General features: G+C 39.3%; 1 protein-coding gene across 5 annotated transcripts; it reads right to left on the minus strand.

Annotated features, from left to right (window-relative positions):
- Positions 1 to 267: 267 nt before the first annotated feature.
- LOC117413020 (mastermind-like protein 1) lies at positions 268 to 14,625 on the minus strand. Of its 5 annotated transcripts, none has more exons than XM_058996810.1 (6): positions 14,528 to 14,625; positions 12,845 to 13,136; positions 4,464 to 5,837; positions 2,694 to 2,921; positions 2,341 to 2,467; positions 268 to 1,769 (listed from the first exon to the last, which is right to left on the minus strand). In XM_058996810.1, the coding sequence occupies exons 1-6, from the start codon at positions 14,569 to 14,571 to the stop codon at positions 784 to 786; spliced, it is 3,051 nt and encodes a 1,016-aa protein (XP_058852793.1). In that variant the 5' UTR covers positions 14,572 to 14,625; the 3' UTR covers positions 268 to 783. The 5 variants fall into 5 exon arrangements, with proteins under 5 accessions (XP_058852793.1, XP_058852794.1, XP_033877607.3 ...); XM_058996811.1 differs by having other exon boundaries at positions 14,280 to 14,611; XM_034021716.3 differs by having other exon boundaries at positions 14,111 to 14,611.
- Positions 14,626 to 15,187: the final 562 nt, after the last annotated feature.

Consider the following 15,187-nt stretch of genomic DNA (forward strand, 5'->3'; position numbering starts at 1 on the left):
AATTTCTACAAAAAAAATATGGCTCCCAAATAAGATTACATATCTTAAGTATTTTAACATGTGTAAAATGTGCTGTAACCTATTTGATTGGCTCTTGCAAAATAGTGAGCTCATTGCAGAGGTTTTTAATTGAGAGTATTCTCTGAAATACTCATCTTGTTTTCATGCCAGGTGAAAATCCAGCATTAAATCTAGACAGCATAAACTGCAGGGCCCAAAAGAAACAGTTATTTTCCCCCAGTACACAGTGAAATCAAACATGCTACGGCAATTCTTTACAGGATTACCAGCATTACCCCTTTGCAGGGATAACTTTATTATTTTTTAAAAGAGATACCTGGGCATCTGACATTCTTACATAAAAAGGGAGGGGGGACACTAAAAAAGCACGTACAGGTTTAAACAGAGCTGGACTGAGCTAAGGAATTTTTCAATCCCAGATTTTGGCTCCACACACTGGGCCAGCCAGCCAGCCATTTTGTTCATGGGCTTTAACACCAACTTAGGTATTCTGCCTTACAGTCACATACACACAAAGTGTTACAATTCCTGCATTGTAGCCCACATTAACTACTACATTGAAGAATAGTAATATATATATTTATTTAAAACATGTTCATCCCTGCATACATCATGGAATCAGTGTTTTAATACTGACCCACACGATCAGTAGTAATTTAATCATTGTCATTTCAAGTCCTGGAAACCACAGGTTTTTGGTCCTTTATAATTGTTTTTTTTTGTATAAAAGATTTTTACAAAATAGAAGTTTCTCTCTTCCACTCAGTGTTGAGTTCTTAATAACTCATCCAGATCATTCATCCACTCCTCTGTAGTCCTGTTTTTCATTAACGAGTCCATCAAGTCGCTTTCCCCAGGCAAACTCTGTAAGCTGCCCGACTGAGCACTGTAAATAAACGGCAGTTCCTGATTGGCTGGCCTTACTTGGTAACCCTGACTACAGTGAAGATTAGCCCGGTTAACCATTTGAGGGTTTTGAGCTTGACCAAAATTGGTCAGGTCAGGCATTGGCTGATTCATTCCAGATACAACTGGTTGCTGTGGTTGCTGCTGTTGAGAAGGAGGCTGGTTGGTCCTTTGCTGTGCCAAAGTTGGCATCATCTGCCCAGCAACAGCAGAGTTCATTGCAGCCATTGGCCGATTGACATTGAGGCCAGCTTGGCTAAACTGCTGATTGGCCATTTTTGGTGGCTGTTGCTGCATGTGAAAGCCAGTGTTATTAAATACTCCAAGACCGTTGTTTGCTCCCCCTGGTGTTTGGTTGTTCATACTCTGCATACCTTGGTGCTGCCAACTCTGAGCTTGGGCACCCATAGCATTGGGCATCCTTGCCATTTGCTGCTGCTTGATAAGTGCTTGATTAGTGGGTCCCTTGTGCAGCTGCTGTGTCGTTAAACCAGAACTGCCCATTAAGTTCTGCCTGTAGCCTGTTGGCACAGTGCTACTTTGGCCCATTCTCACAGGCTGTCTCTGCAACTGGGCATCACTCATGGCACTCTGCTGGGCTACGTGAGGGTGTAGCTGGTTGGCAGCACCCATGTTATTATACATTACCGGCTGGACATTATCCATGCTGTTGTAAGCAGGCATGTCCAATTCAGGTTGGTTTGCTGTGGGGTCAGCAGAGGAGGGGGCACCTGCTTGCCCTCTGCCCATCTGCATCATGCCCTGACTCTGGGGGAACATTCGCTGGTTGCTGGCACTCTGAGCTCCCAGGTTACCCATGTTGACCAGACCTTGAGAGGGTGCTACAAGGAACAGAGAGGAGTTGGGATTTACATAATGAAAGGGAAGGCAATTTTGAAGTACATGCATTTTCATCACAAATATAACATTAACTTATTGGCAGAAATCCTCATTTAAAAAGCAACACATCAAAACCTTCCCAACACTCCTCCTTTTTACACAAATATAAACTGAATTATTAAATGTCACTCTGCCTTTGAAATCTACAGTAACATGTAGCAATTATAATTTTTACAACTTCCTCATTTGAATTACTTCTCTGGCACTGTTTTTTCCCCCTGGATGTAAAACAGGCCTCCTATTTTGGTATTGTTAACAAAGACACCTTGTTGTTCCTATTACTGACAAACAAAGTTGGTCCACTGTTCACTCATTCAAATCACTGGTTTTGCGGGAGCACTTTGAATAAATGTGGTATTTATTTCCCTTTCATTATGTTTAAAGTAGTAAACCCCCCCCCCCTTCTTTTTTTTTTAAGCATTGAGACACATTTGTTTAAATATTTTTATTAAGGATCCTGAGAATATAATAATGGACCTCTAAATGTGATAGAAAAGAGATGTCGTAGCTTGCCTGTGCCTTGAAAGTGGTTGACCTGCTGTTGCTGCTGGTAGGGGTTTTGCTGTTGGTCCTGGTATTGGGGAGGAGGCCGTGTGAGGTGCCTCTGGAGCTGCTGCTCTTGTTGGTGACGCTGCTTTTCCTGAAATACACAAACAAAACTATTTAATACAAAAGAGGCAGGATATGTTGACCACTTGCCAATAAGGTATGAATTGCAAAAAAAGGGGACTGGGCCAATAAAACTGAACAAAAATCTATAAAGCAAGTCTTATTAATTAGTGGTTTTACGGGTAGTGTGTGAACTGATTACATTGAACCCTCAGGTTATGATACTGGGGGCAAAAAAAGAAAAATAAAATCCTTACCTGTTCTGCCATTAGCTGCTGTCGTTGTCCTATAAATAATTGTTTCTGCTTTTCCATAAGTTGCATGTGTTGCTGCTGCTGTTGAAGAACTGCTGCTTGTTGCTGGTTATTAAGATAGGTGGCATTGCCATGTTTCCCTACTAAGGCAGTAGCTGGTGGCTGGGGCCCCATGCCTGCAGTTGGGACAGGACCTGGAACCCGGGCGACAGTCTGCACAGAGTTTTGATCCTGTAAAAATATTCAATAAATAGAATTAAAATTGAATTATTATTGTTCCTGGTCCCAGTACAATAAGAAGTGGACAAGTAGTTCAGAAACAATAAAATAGGATTGAAAAAACAGAAATGCAGTAGAGCTTCGACCTGACAGCAACATAAGAATGATTAGCTGTATAATGCCGTTTCCACTGCCTGGTGCTCCCGGTATCTCATACTCAGTGTAGCCAAACTACTAAGAAAGTGTGTCATCACATAGCCAGGAGGTGTGTGTAGAAAAGAAACTGAGGGAAATTGCTACCACTGTGGCCATTTTTTTTTTATATAGGTAAAGCCCGCATATTACATTTTCTTTAAGCTTTACTGATTCACCGAAAGCAGAGAACTTTGTCAAATTGAACAATGTTCATCCAGCTTTGGCACACAAGACAAAAGTCTGCCGTCTCATTGTTTTCTTTTTTTATTCATGATAAACACAACAACCAAACCTGGCTGTTTGTTTGGTTGTGCTCTCCTTCTCAACCAGATTCCTTTGCATTTGTAATGCGCCTATGATCCCAACACTGACCAGAGAAAGAGGGGTGGCTGGTAAGCAACCAACATCCTCATGTTTAGAATTCATGTTTTGAAATATTGGAATAAAAAAACTAGTTTAAAAAAAAAAAAAAAAAAAAAAAAAGCAATACTGCCTACTGCCATCTAGTGACTACAGTACACATTGTTACTGTCGATTTATTTACAAGGTTGTTTTATTGGTCACAGCTTTCAGATTCATCACAAAAAATACATTGTAATTTACTGATATACGGTTTGGTACCAATGCTTTTTACATGAAAAGCTTTTTCACATATTTGCGGTTTAGGTATGTGATAAAGACGGTGTTTGTTAAATTCCTAACATACAGCATACTGTCCTACAAAAACAAACTAAGCTGCTACAGCATTATAGCATCATGGCTAACCTGCCATGACCACTAGCATTAAATATTATACAGTAGAACCTGAGCTTGTAAGACATGATACCCTCCATTAACCGACAGACCTCTGGTATGTGTCATTTACACTTGCTGCTACCAATTGAACGGTACTGATAGATTAAAAACCTCATGTGTTTGTGTGTGCTTTCTTGCCGTTTGTCTCGGGGTTAACACGTATGGTAAGAACTGTTTAAGGAATGCTGGTTCATAAATTGCCAAATGCTACATTACAGTGCTTTGTTTTGCAACAATTTGCAACGCTTCTCATTGTATAGTACAAGAGTAGTACTTCATTTTGGAGTTTTAGACACACTGATGTATCGGTTGATTTATAATGCCGATGTTAATAAAGCAACTACAATGTAGTATAACGATTCCCTCCGAGACACGATACTTTAACATATTCGATAGACCCCTGGAACCAACTAAATCAGATGACAGCTTGTACTGTAATGTTTAAATGAAATACAAATATAAAGCATCTTCAGCAAACTGAACCATGCCCCACCCACCCCATAAATATAGGTACACTATACTTCTGTCACTGGATGGGCAAAGCAAGAGAAAGATGGATCTTACCTGAGTTTGGGGCACAATAGGTCGGTACGGCAGCCCAGGTTTCTGTTTGATCATCCGTTTCTGTTCCTCGGTGAGATGAGCCAACTGCTGTTGCCTTTGCTGCTGCTGCAAATAAGCCAGCATGGCAGCTTTGTTCTGAGCCGGCGGAGTCACTCTTGGCCCTTGGTCCAACTCGTAGTGGGATAGAGGCTTGGTGTTCCTGTAGTTCAACACCGACACCTGGCTGTTGACAGAGTTTTGGTTCAAGCTTGTGGGCGGGTGGGCCATCACATTGGGGTTCGTGGAGGTTTGGAGGTATCCAGCGGTGGCCGCTTTGGGAGAATTCTTGTTCAGCACATTGGGCATCATCATCTGCTTGGAGTTGGAGAAGTCCTGCTGGTAAACAGATGGGCTGGTGGGCTTCTCCATGCCATAAGTTGCAGCTTGGGGCCAGTTGGGCTGGTGGTTGGTTTGATGGAATGTCTGAGCTTGCTGCTGCTGCTGCTGCTGCTGCTGCTGTACCTGTTGTTGCTGCTGTTGGTTCTGCATGAGCTGAGCCCTCTGCTGTTCCCGGGCTGCCAGCTGCTGAAGCTGCAGAGCCAAGGACAGCTCGTTGGAGGAAGGTTTAGGCAACAAGACATTCTGTGGCAGTTGCCTTTGGGGCTGGCTTGGAGGCTGCGAGTTAGGCATCGCTGGTGAAGAGGCTTTAATGGTGTTGGTCGAGGAAGGGGTGTGTTGTGGAGGACCAGAAGACATGGGCCTCACCTGCGGGGACACTGTCCGCTGCTCTTGGTCAAAAGATGTGGCTGCCGGGGAGAACTCTGCCTTGATGCTGACTGCATCCTGCGGCAAGAGTGTGTGCGTGGCTGGAGTCATGGGATCAGGGTCTTTCCGGTCTCCGAAGTCATCGTTGAAAATGTCCTGCATGTCCTCGTCTGGTACAGAGCGGTTGAGCTCCTCAATGAGCTCCTTCCACTCTTGCTCATTCAGATTCAGGTCAGGCATGAGGTTGCTGCCGGCCGGCGGCAAACTTGGCAAAATATCATCCTCCGGCTCCTGTTTGAACTCTTTGAGAAGAAATCGGTCATCCAGCTCCTGGTTCTCGCCTAGGCTGGGCTCATGAAGGCCTACAGTGTTTTTGTTGTTCAGCCGGTCCAGGCCCAAAGAATGATTCCCATTGGGTAGCAGCCTCTCCCTACTGCCAGAGTGCTTTGTGTCCAATTGGTGCAAGGGGGAGACAGGTGGTAAACCATTGGATACCCCGTTGATGGTGTTCTGAGGATCATCCAGCCGGGGCTTCTTGTTTGCAGAGTATGCATCTCCAAAACCGTTCGTTTGATCCCCATTCAGTGGAGATGAAGCATTCTCCAACTTCCTCTTAACCGTTTCTTGGAGCTTTAAAAAGAGAGAGATACAAATATATTAAACATGAAATAGTTAAATTGAGGACAAAGCATTAAAGGTAACAACCCATAAGTACAGAAATGAAACAAATGAATTCCTACAGTATAACCTGCTCAATACAAATTGGCACACACAATGATTCACTTTTAGTTTTAAGTGGACTCTGGCTCCCTCCAGTGGTAATTATGAAAGTTTTTTTGTTTGTTTTTTTTATGGACAACTTTATAAAACTTTATGAATAAAAGAAAATAGCAGGGTTGGCCGATTTAAATCACTTGACTTTTTTTTTAAATTATTGACGCACAAATGGAGTGAAGACGTAAAAATCATTTGCTTTGTTTATGTATTATGTAATTTAGTTTGGTATGTAACTATTCACAAACCACCATTTCCAACATCCTTAAATGTACAGTTTGGAGGTACTGTAGAGCTACAACTACGGTACTACAAAAAAAATTCCATACTTTAAAAAAAAAAAAAAAATTTAAATTAAAAAAAAAATATGATTTAAATCAAATAAATATGATTTATTACATTTTAAAAAAAAAATTTAAAAAAAATCATCAACCCTGGAAATTAGGCTACATAACTTGATAACAGAACTGGATAATCCAGTAAATGCAGTTAGCAGAAACAGGTGATGTGTCAAAATGCTCCCATGACTCATTACACATTTATAGTATCTGCAGAAAATAAATGTCTGCTTGACATTCTGGTAAGACCTTAAAATGTGTGTGTGTGTAGCCACCCCCGAATCCCCATCTACAGTACTGCATCCATAGAATTACAAGACTGTGACAGCATCATATGAAACTTCACACTATAACATGGCATGCAAAATATCCCACACACAGTGCTAATACTACAGACTATAAAAGTTTCTTATTGACATAGCCCATATGACTTGTAGCAATAGCACCATGATCCTGATAACATTACAAATGGTAACATATGTTAGGCCTTTCTTTCCGTGTTCATGTTATTTCTGACTAATTAATATGCTTGGCCTGTTGATTTTGTTGATGTTGATTTTACACTGCTACGTACCATACCATTCAGTGTCTCAACATACTGAAGTTCACCCACTAAACGTACTACAAATCTGAGAGAGAAGCTTAAACAGGGCCTGGTATCAGCCTCCATTGTTCACGTGATCAGTCAGAAGGGACGAATGCAAAGAGAAGGTGTTTTTGTACCCTGAAAAGGGAAATGGCAAGTGTCAGTGTCCATAAATAAGAGTAAGCATGACTTACTGGGGCTTGAATGGGGTTTTTACAAGCAATACAAAGACGATCAATGTTTCCCTTTCCATATTGTGTACATTGAATAGATCACAACCTCACTGGTAATAGCTGCTGTGTGCCAACACAAGCACTCCACAAATACAAATACTGCAGCTGTTATACTAACAAGCCAAAACAGCTCTTACCATGCGTGTTAACCCTGAGACAGAAACAGCAAGAAAGCACACACAAACACATTAGCTTTTTAGTACATCCTAAAAAAAAAAAACACATGGCTTAAATTTGATGAGGTATTGCATTGCAATTGCAGACCGACTTCTAACAAGCAAACAGAATTTACTGCTGTAGCGATTATATCCAACCCCATACTCTGCAATGCTTTTGGCAAATAACACTCTCAGCCGGTGCTCTTCCTTTCACACAGAAAGATAGCTGGCCGGCATTCAAATTCTTCATGATCTCAAGAAACCAGAATCCCAGTGGTGTCAGATTTATGGGGACTGAGGCAGTGAAATACAAAGACAATGAAGGCAGGCAGTCTCCTGAAGCCACATCATCCACGGTTCACAGATCCTCCCTACAATTAACATACAAGCTCAATAGGGATCGGATTCATTACTGTACTGTAGTTCTCCAGTAGTATACAGCAAACTTGCCACCAGACTTACACAACTAAAGTAGCAAGTTGGAGCACAACAACTGCAGTTCAGTCCAAAACTGAACAACAAAAAGTCTGAAAATGTTAAAAGAAATCACAGGTGTAGGAATTTAATCCAAAAAAGAGACAGGTCTGAAAAATTAATTCTAATCTGGTTCAAGATTTTACAGTACAGTATCTCTGTCTAGTTTAAGAAATAGAAAGAGCCATCACTGAAAACGATGATTAACACTGAAGGGATAATACAGTTTAAGATACAGGCAGGGCTCACACCTGCACCAGAAAACTTTACAGAAACATCCTCCCAGGTTGTTCTGTACAAAGGGTCAGGGTTGTCACCTTAAACAAAGGTCACATTTACAAAAGGAACCATAAAACAACAACACATGTCATTTTTCATAGGGAACTTTAAGGGACTTGGATATGTAAAATGTCCTGTCCCCTGGGACAGAAAACATACTTAGCTTGTTTAGGGGACAATCAAGGGATTCATTTTTTTTGCAGGATTTACACACGATCAACTTCTTGTGTCACCAGTCTTACGTGCAAATTTTAAACAATGCTGCTAACTACTAAACATTGTTTTAAAATACATTCATATACTTTTTTAAACTTTAAATGCCAGATCAGTGTGCATCAGGCATTAAAACAGCATCAAGCTAGTAAATAAGCAAGCAAGGATTTTCTCTCCATTCTAGTCCAATTCCATCTGTATTCTCAATGCAAGCACAGAAAAGACTAAATAATGTACTTCAAGATGCAAGTGTGCTTCCAAAAGCCCAACCAAAACCCAAACAATAAGCCTTTATTATAGCTATCTGTGTGTCAGTGTGAGAACTGTATGCACGCAGAGAGCACCCTGAATGAATTCACTGATTTGCAATTGCACAACTTTTGATCTCTCCTTTTGATGGTTGTTTGGAAGGGCAAAGGACTGACTCATCACTGCAACCAGCAAGCACACTAACTTAAGGCCTGAAACCAGAAAAATGAGTTTCCTCCTCCACATTCCCTTTCAGTCCAATACTCACCACCCGCCTCAAACCATGTGACCTAAACCACTTGAAACAAATTACATGTGTATAGACAGGGGGCCGCCAACAAGAAAGCAAAGCAGAAGTGAGTAAGCGTGCCGAATTCCTCCTCCAATACAGTAAAGACGGATTGCATTCTGAAGCTACACCAAAATGCTAAATCTAGGGAGGATTTGCAGGACTGGCTGAATTTAACTAAATACTATGCTTTACATTGAGTGAAAGTTTGTAAAGAAATAGGGTTAGGTTTACAGATGCCAGAACTATACTGTCTAATCTCCAGCATCACTGTAGCACACTTCCTTTTATCATTCTCCAATGGAGTCAATGAAATCATTTCCCATAACACAGACCTCTTGTGCAAGAACCCCTTCTCTAGAAATCTGCTGGTGGTAGTGTAACTTGAAAAAAAAACTGACCAAGTCTGACTACAACAAACCCAGATTGGGAAACAAAAATAGCTGATCCTGGTTGGGTAAACTGATCATTAACTGGCCACTGGCTTGCTTAACTATTTAATAACTTGTTCAGTTACCTTTGTCTGTGTGGTTGGATGTTGTATGTAGTTTTGTTTTAACCCTTCACAATTTTGCATAAAGAGAAAACATTTAATTCATACTTGACTGCACCCTTGTAGTTTCAAGACTTACATAAACAATATATAAAGTTGGAGGTGTGCAAACGAATCAAGCATGCTGTTTATGAACATACAAAGAAATTGTGAAATATCAGTTGATTCTGACTGTAAAACCAGTTTAACAGAAAATCACTGTCTGAATCATCAAGGCTTGCAGACAGCAGCTTGCAGACTCACTAGCAATCTGAAGAGAATCCGCCTTACTGTGGCTCAACTCATTTCCTGGTTCCAACTGATTTTAACGTTGTTGTTTTTTTTACCAGTCTAACTAGAATGACAAACCATCCCATGCTCACACAAATCAGGGCAAAAAAATAAGAAAACTTTCTTCAGTCTGCATTACATTTAGTATTTATGGTGCTAAGGAACTGATATTAGCCAAACATTCAATATTGGATTGTACAGAAAGTTTTAGATGGGGCGTACTCCATCACTGTAGCAAGAAAATGCATTGCTATACATATATACTGTACCTAAAACACGCAAAGTAAAAAAGTAAAGTTACCCTCTGTAAAATACCTAGCATTGTTTACTTAGAAACCATTAATTACATTGACTGTCAATGCACTTGGGCGAGTGTCAAAAAGGAGCAAGCCATTAAAGACAATAGCATGCATTCACACCAATACGCTGTATCCCGGCTGGAATTCAGAATGTGCTGCATCTGCACCAACTGCAAAGTCAGGATAATCCCATTTTGCAAATTTTGGCAGATCATGATGAGTAAATATCCCCAAAAGTTTAACTGATAGAATGAGCACCAAAATAACCATCAAACACCAACATGTTACAGTTACTGTAACAGTAACAACAACCCAAGCCTATCTGGTACAGTAGGCCAAGTTACATTAAATTTGACCAATTATGTATGGCAAATCTATTTGGTTAAAACTGTGTCTGAAATAACTTTGTTATCAACAGTATGGCAATCCAATAATCTAAAATATATTAAACTGCAAAGCAGTTAAGAGATATAGCTGTTGTACCTACATCTGGGCACAACCCCAACTGTCTGTCAGCACCCTTTGACTGCTCAATATACGGTACTGAGTGTGGATGCTAATGACACCCTTCAGCTAGTGTCCATCCCTTGATCCAGTACAAACTGTCAAAACACTGATACAGTAGCATCATCTCCGGTAACAAACCCAGATGGCATCTGCTTTTAAATCACGTGCCAATGTTTAGCAAAAGACAGAGCTAAAACATTTTCTGATATTGGCACCATTTGCTTTAACTATCAACATTAAGTTTGTGTTCACATGCCATGTTTGTTTAATATTAATAAGTTGATACAAAGTGGGAAAAACACAAAAAAGAATTGGTCATTTTTGAAAAACAGAATTTGCTATTCCCCAGAATGGAAAATCAGTAGCCCTACACTAACCATCCTAATCAATCAAGTGAAGAGAGCTGTTAAAGCTCCTGACCAGTCATAAATACTATAGCTGTTGACTGCAACAGCATAATAGATTAAATCGCCCTGACATGAAACTTCAGATGACCCTATCCACCAGGTGTTTCTCATATTAGGGATAGCACACAAATCTTTTGAACTTTTTTTCAAGTAAAAGGAAAGCATGTCCAGTGCAACACCTCTGCCAATTCTGTAGGATATACTGTAGCACTCAAATATAGTAAACTGGTTTGATTTTCTATTAGTCAAGAAATATGTAGACTTCCATGTAGGCTAGCATGACCTTAAAATGTACAGTACCCAGCATTGGCTCCTGACATTCAATGTTCATTGATTTGGGTTAACTGTGTATGTTTTGTGTCCCCCTGTTTTAAATAAATCCACTTTGGAATAAATATTTGTTCCTCTTTTCCTCAAAAAGATGAATGACTGTTCAAACAAAATGTTTCAGGGGGTTTAAGAAAAAAAAAGAAAGAAATGTGCAAAATAAGTAGCTTAAACAGTGTCATTTGCTACTGCCCTCCAGAAATAAGAAAAGGCTGCACAGAATCTGGCAATCAATATTGAAAAGCCCATTTTACGATGGAAACAAACAGGTCTCCTGTAGATAACCTCTGTGTTAGCAAAGTACTTCTACTTTTATTGCAAAACTGCATTTTGTTTCACAAGAAGGAAATTGCAAGTTTATGCACAGTCTAGGCAGATATGTATGTCTACTTTTGTCATCTCCCTTGATAAAATGAAGTTAACAAACTGTTCTCACTACAGAATTCATAGACTTGCATTCAGAAATTGATCCAGAAACAAGATATCAAAATAAGTGTGAAACACCTCAACAAATATACATTCTGTGTCGAGATCTGATATTGTAGCTTCAATGACTTTACATGAACTGTTCATGCAAAGTTTAATAAGAAAATCAGCCAGACAGTCACTGAGATACAGTAAGTAGGTCGCAATGAACTAGATTGAGAACTGCTGATACTTGTGGTAGTTTAATTACAATTTAACTTTTAGTTATGAAGTACAGGCAGACTGATGACACTTGCTATTTAATAAACAGGTATTATATTTAATAATTCACTTCCTGGAGATCTAAGAACTATACAGTGTAATCACTTCAATATTACCAGAGTAAAACTATCTAAATAGAGGACTAGTCCCAATGGATCTTCAGATCTCCAAATGATAAGGAGCAGGTAAGAGTGGTCTTAATGGAGATGAAGGAACTAGCTGAAACTTATTTACTTTCACAGTATTTTTATAGTGTCTACTCTACCTATTCCCTTCACTTTAATTAGTAATAATTTCTTGATTTCTACTGAAATAACCTTCAGAATTCTAATAAGATGTCTTTGTATGGTTGCAGAACAGTAGAACATAGCCTATCCTCCAAGATCAACAGTTTGAAATGCCCAATGGTATTAAGTAGATAAGATGATTGCCCTAAACTCTATAGCTGTGATCCACAAGACAATAAGTACTTCCTTGTGTAGTATACTACTGACACTGCAATACAAGAAAATGTGTGGCTAACAATTATATTTACTTGTAGGTAAGTACTTAATGTGTGTTATTCAAACGGTTTTGACGTAAAACAAAAGTGTAAACCTATTGTTACTGCTGCAGTCAAATCGTCAGTGGACTGCAATTATATAAACAATATTAAACTGTGGTTATCTATTTGCTAATAAACAGTAATGACTTCCTTTTTTTGTTAACATGTGGTACTGATGACAAAGGGATTTGATTGCTTTTATTCTTTTTTATTATTATTGTTATTTTTTGAGTACAGCATTACAGTACCTAATCAAATCTGTGCTAAAAGCTGAAGCAATAATTGGCACTGGAGACTGTGGGAACAGCATCAGTATCTCCCACAGTGAATCACAACACATATTGTAGCAGAAAATGCATTCCTGCTTTACGATTTTAGTCTCACCTAGTGGATTCTTTAATGGAAATATACATATAACGTGTCAAATATGAAATCTGGTGTGTTGCTTACCGCAATTAGGGTGCTGTTCCTGCTCTGCTCGGTAGCCCCACTATCCGGCACGTCAGAGTTGCTGCCTCCAGTGCCAGCCCCCCTTAATGCAGTCTGATCGGGAGCAGGCTGTGGCTGCCTGTGCTTGCTGCCTCGCTTGGCTTTGGTCTGGAGACAGCGCTGGTGCAGTGCAAAGGTGTGCTGTCTTTCCATCTCTAGCCGCTCCATAGCCGTGTTGTCGTAGCGGCTCTCGCAACCGCTGTGATGCCGCCGGCAAAGCTCGATCCGCCGCCTGAGCCTCTCCATCACCGCGCTGTGTCGCGGCACAACAAAATCCGCCATCATCAAAGGGCATGTAAATAATCAGTTCCCGACTAAGAGCTCTGGTTTAACTGGTGTCAGGCTAGAAAGATGGTGTGTTTCTATTGATTTATTAAACAAAAAAAATCATAACAAACTATGACAGGCGGAGACGTCCCTTGTTTCTGCAAAACTACATTCACAATGGATACTGCACGCCATAAAAAGTCGATGCGTTCTGTTCAGTCTACATGGTTTTGCAGTAACGACTCCAACTATTGAAGTGCAGTTTTTAATTTAACAACCCAGTCTCCTTAATATTGCTTGAAATACTTAACACAGGCAATGACAGAAATTATATAGACAGCGAGTTGAAAATACGTCCTACAAAAAAACAAAAATCATACTTCAAAATAAAACGAAATATATTTATTTAAAAAAAAAAAAAAAAAAACGAAACTGTAGGAGTAAAATCGTGACAACTGCTGCTAGGCTCCTGAAGCAAATCACAGCACATTCTCTTACTGACTGGAGACTATGTCTTGATACGATGGCAACAAAGTTTCGCATATTCAGCTACTCAATCACATACTCTCTAGTTTCAGCCGATCCACTATGAGCTTAAAAAAAAAAAAAAAAAAAACACTTAAGGAAACAAACCAAGAACACCTACATTAAATCAAAAAACATTTTAAAACTCACCGACAGTCAAACTAATAAGTAGTTTCGGGTTAGGTATAAAAAAATGAAAGTCTTGGAAACTGTACTTGTTTTCAGTTGCACAGAAACTTCTCACAAGTTATACACTGCAGTCCAACATGCTACAATCGAAGACCTCCGGATTTCTTTATTAACAACTGACGCTGATCTTGGCCAGTAAAACAATTAAAAACAATAGCAAAAAAAAAAAAAAAACCGCTGAAAATTACATCGACTAATAACAGGACATGCTTTATGAAAAAAAAAAAAAAGTTAATTTAAACTCACTTTTGTTACCCTGTCCGGTTCGATACAATACAGATTCAAAACACTGCCTGGCGCTTCCCCCAAATACACAATGAAAATTCACAGACCGATTTAAATACCAGGCACAGACATTGACAACCGTTGATTTAAAAAATATGTATATATACATATATGAAAATAACTTTTTTACTTAGTAGTTGCTGCTCATAAAGTATCTTCTTTGGACAATTACATGGATGTACACAAACAAAAAAAAGTGCATGTTAAGAAAAATAAAAACGCCGAATTACCAAAAAAAAAAGGCCACCAAAAAAAAAATACTGAAATTCCGAGGCCTGGATTAACATTTAAACAAATAATTATAAAAAAATATATATATCTGAAAATCCAAACAAACTCTTCCTCCCCTCGTTCGCTATTGTTTTCCAATGGACTCACTCTTCTACGACGCCATCTTGGACACAAGTTTTTTCCCTTTGCATCACAGCGGCGTCACAGCCTCTGTAAATCCCGCCCCTACGTACGATTGACACGTGCCAGAGTCAATTGGAGACCTCAGAATTTAATCACAGACCGTTATAAATCAATGCGCCCCCCTTCTCCGACAGAGAATGCAGGCCATACAAATGACATCTTGTTCAATTCAATGTTGTTAGTCAGAACCTGACATTTGTGGATAGATGTTGAAGCCAAGGCAGTGGACATTTCCACACCATATTCACGCAATACATGATATTAAGAAGAAAAAAAGCCAGTTAGCTACTTGATTTCAGTGTCACAGTCCCTGCATTCCTCAGTGGGATGCTACCTCAAAATTACACCCATTTATTTATTTATTTATTTATTTATTTATTTATTTAGTTTTGTTTCCACAAAACAATTAAACATGAATTATCTGTAACAAAGGTACAGTAAGAAAGTGAAGCTCAATAATCCGTGCTATTAAATATAACATAATTAATTTCGAGAAACACAATGCATTCGAGAGAGAGAGAGAGAGATCCAAATATTCATCAATCACTATAAATACTTAACAAAAAAGAAAGGTGATTGATAAACTGGAAAATCAATGTTTTAATAATTAGCTAGAAAAATAGT

This window comes from Acipenser ruthenus, chromosome 23 (genome assembly GCF_902713425.1).
Source record: "Acipenser ruthenus chromosome 23, fAciRut3.2 maternal haplotype, whole genome shotgun sequence".
Classification (NCBI taxonomy): domain Eukaryota; kingdom Metazoa; phylum Chordata; class Actinopteri; order Acipenseriformes; family Acipenseridae; genus Acipenser; species Acipenser ruthenus.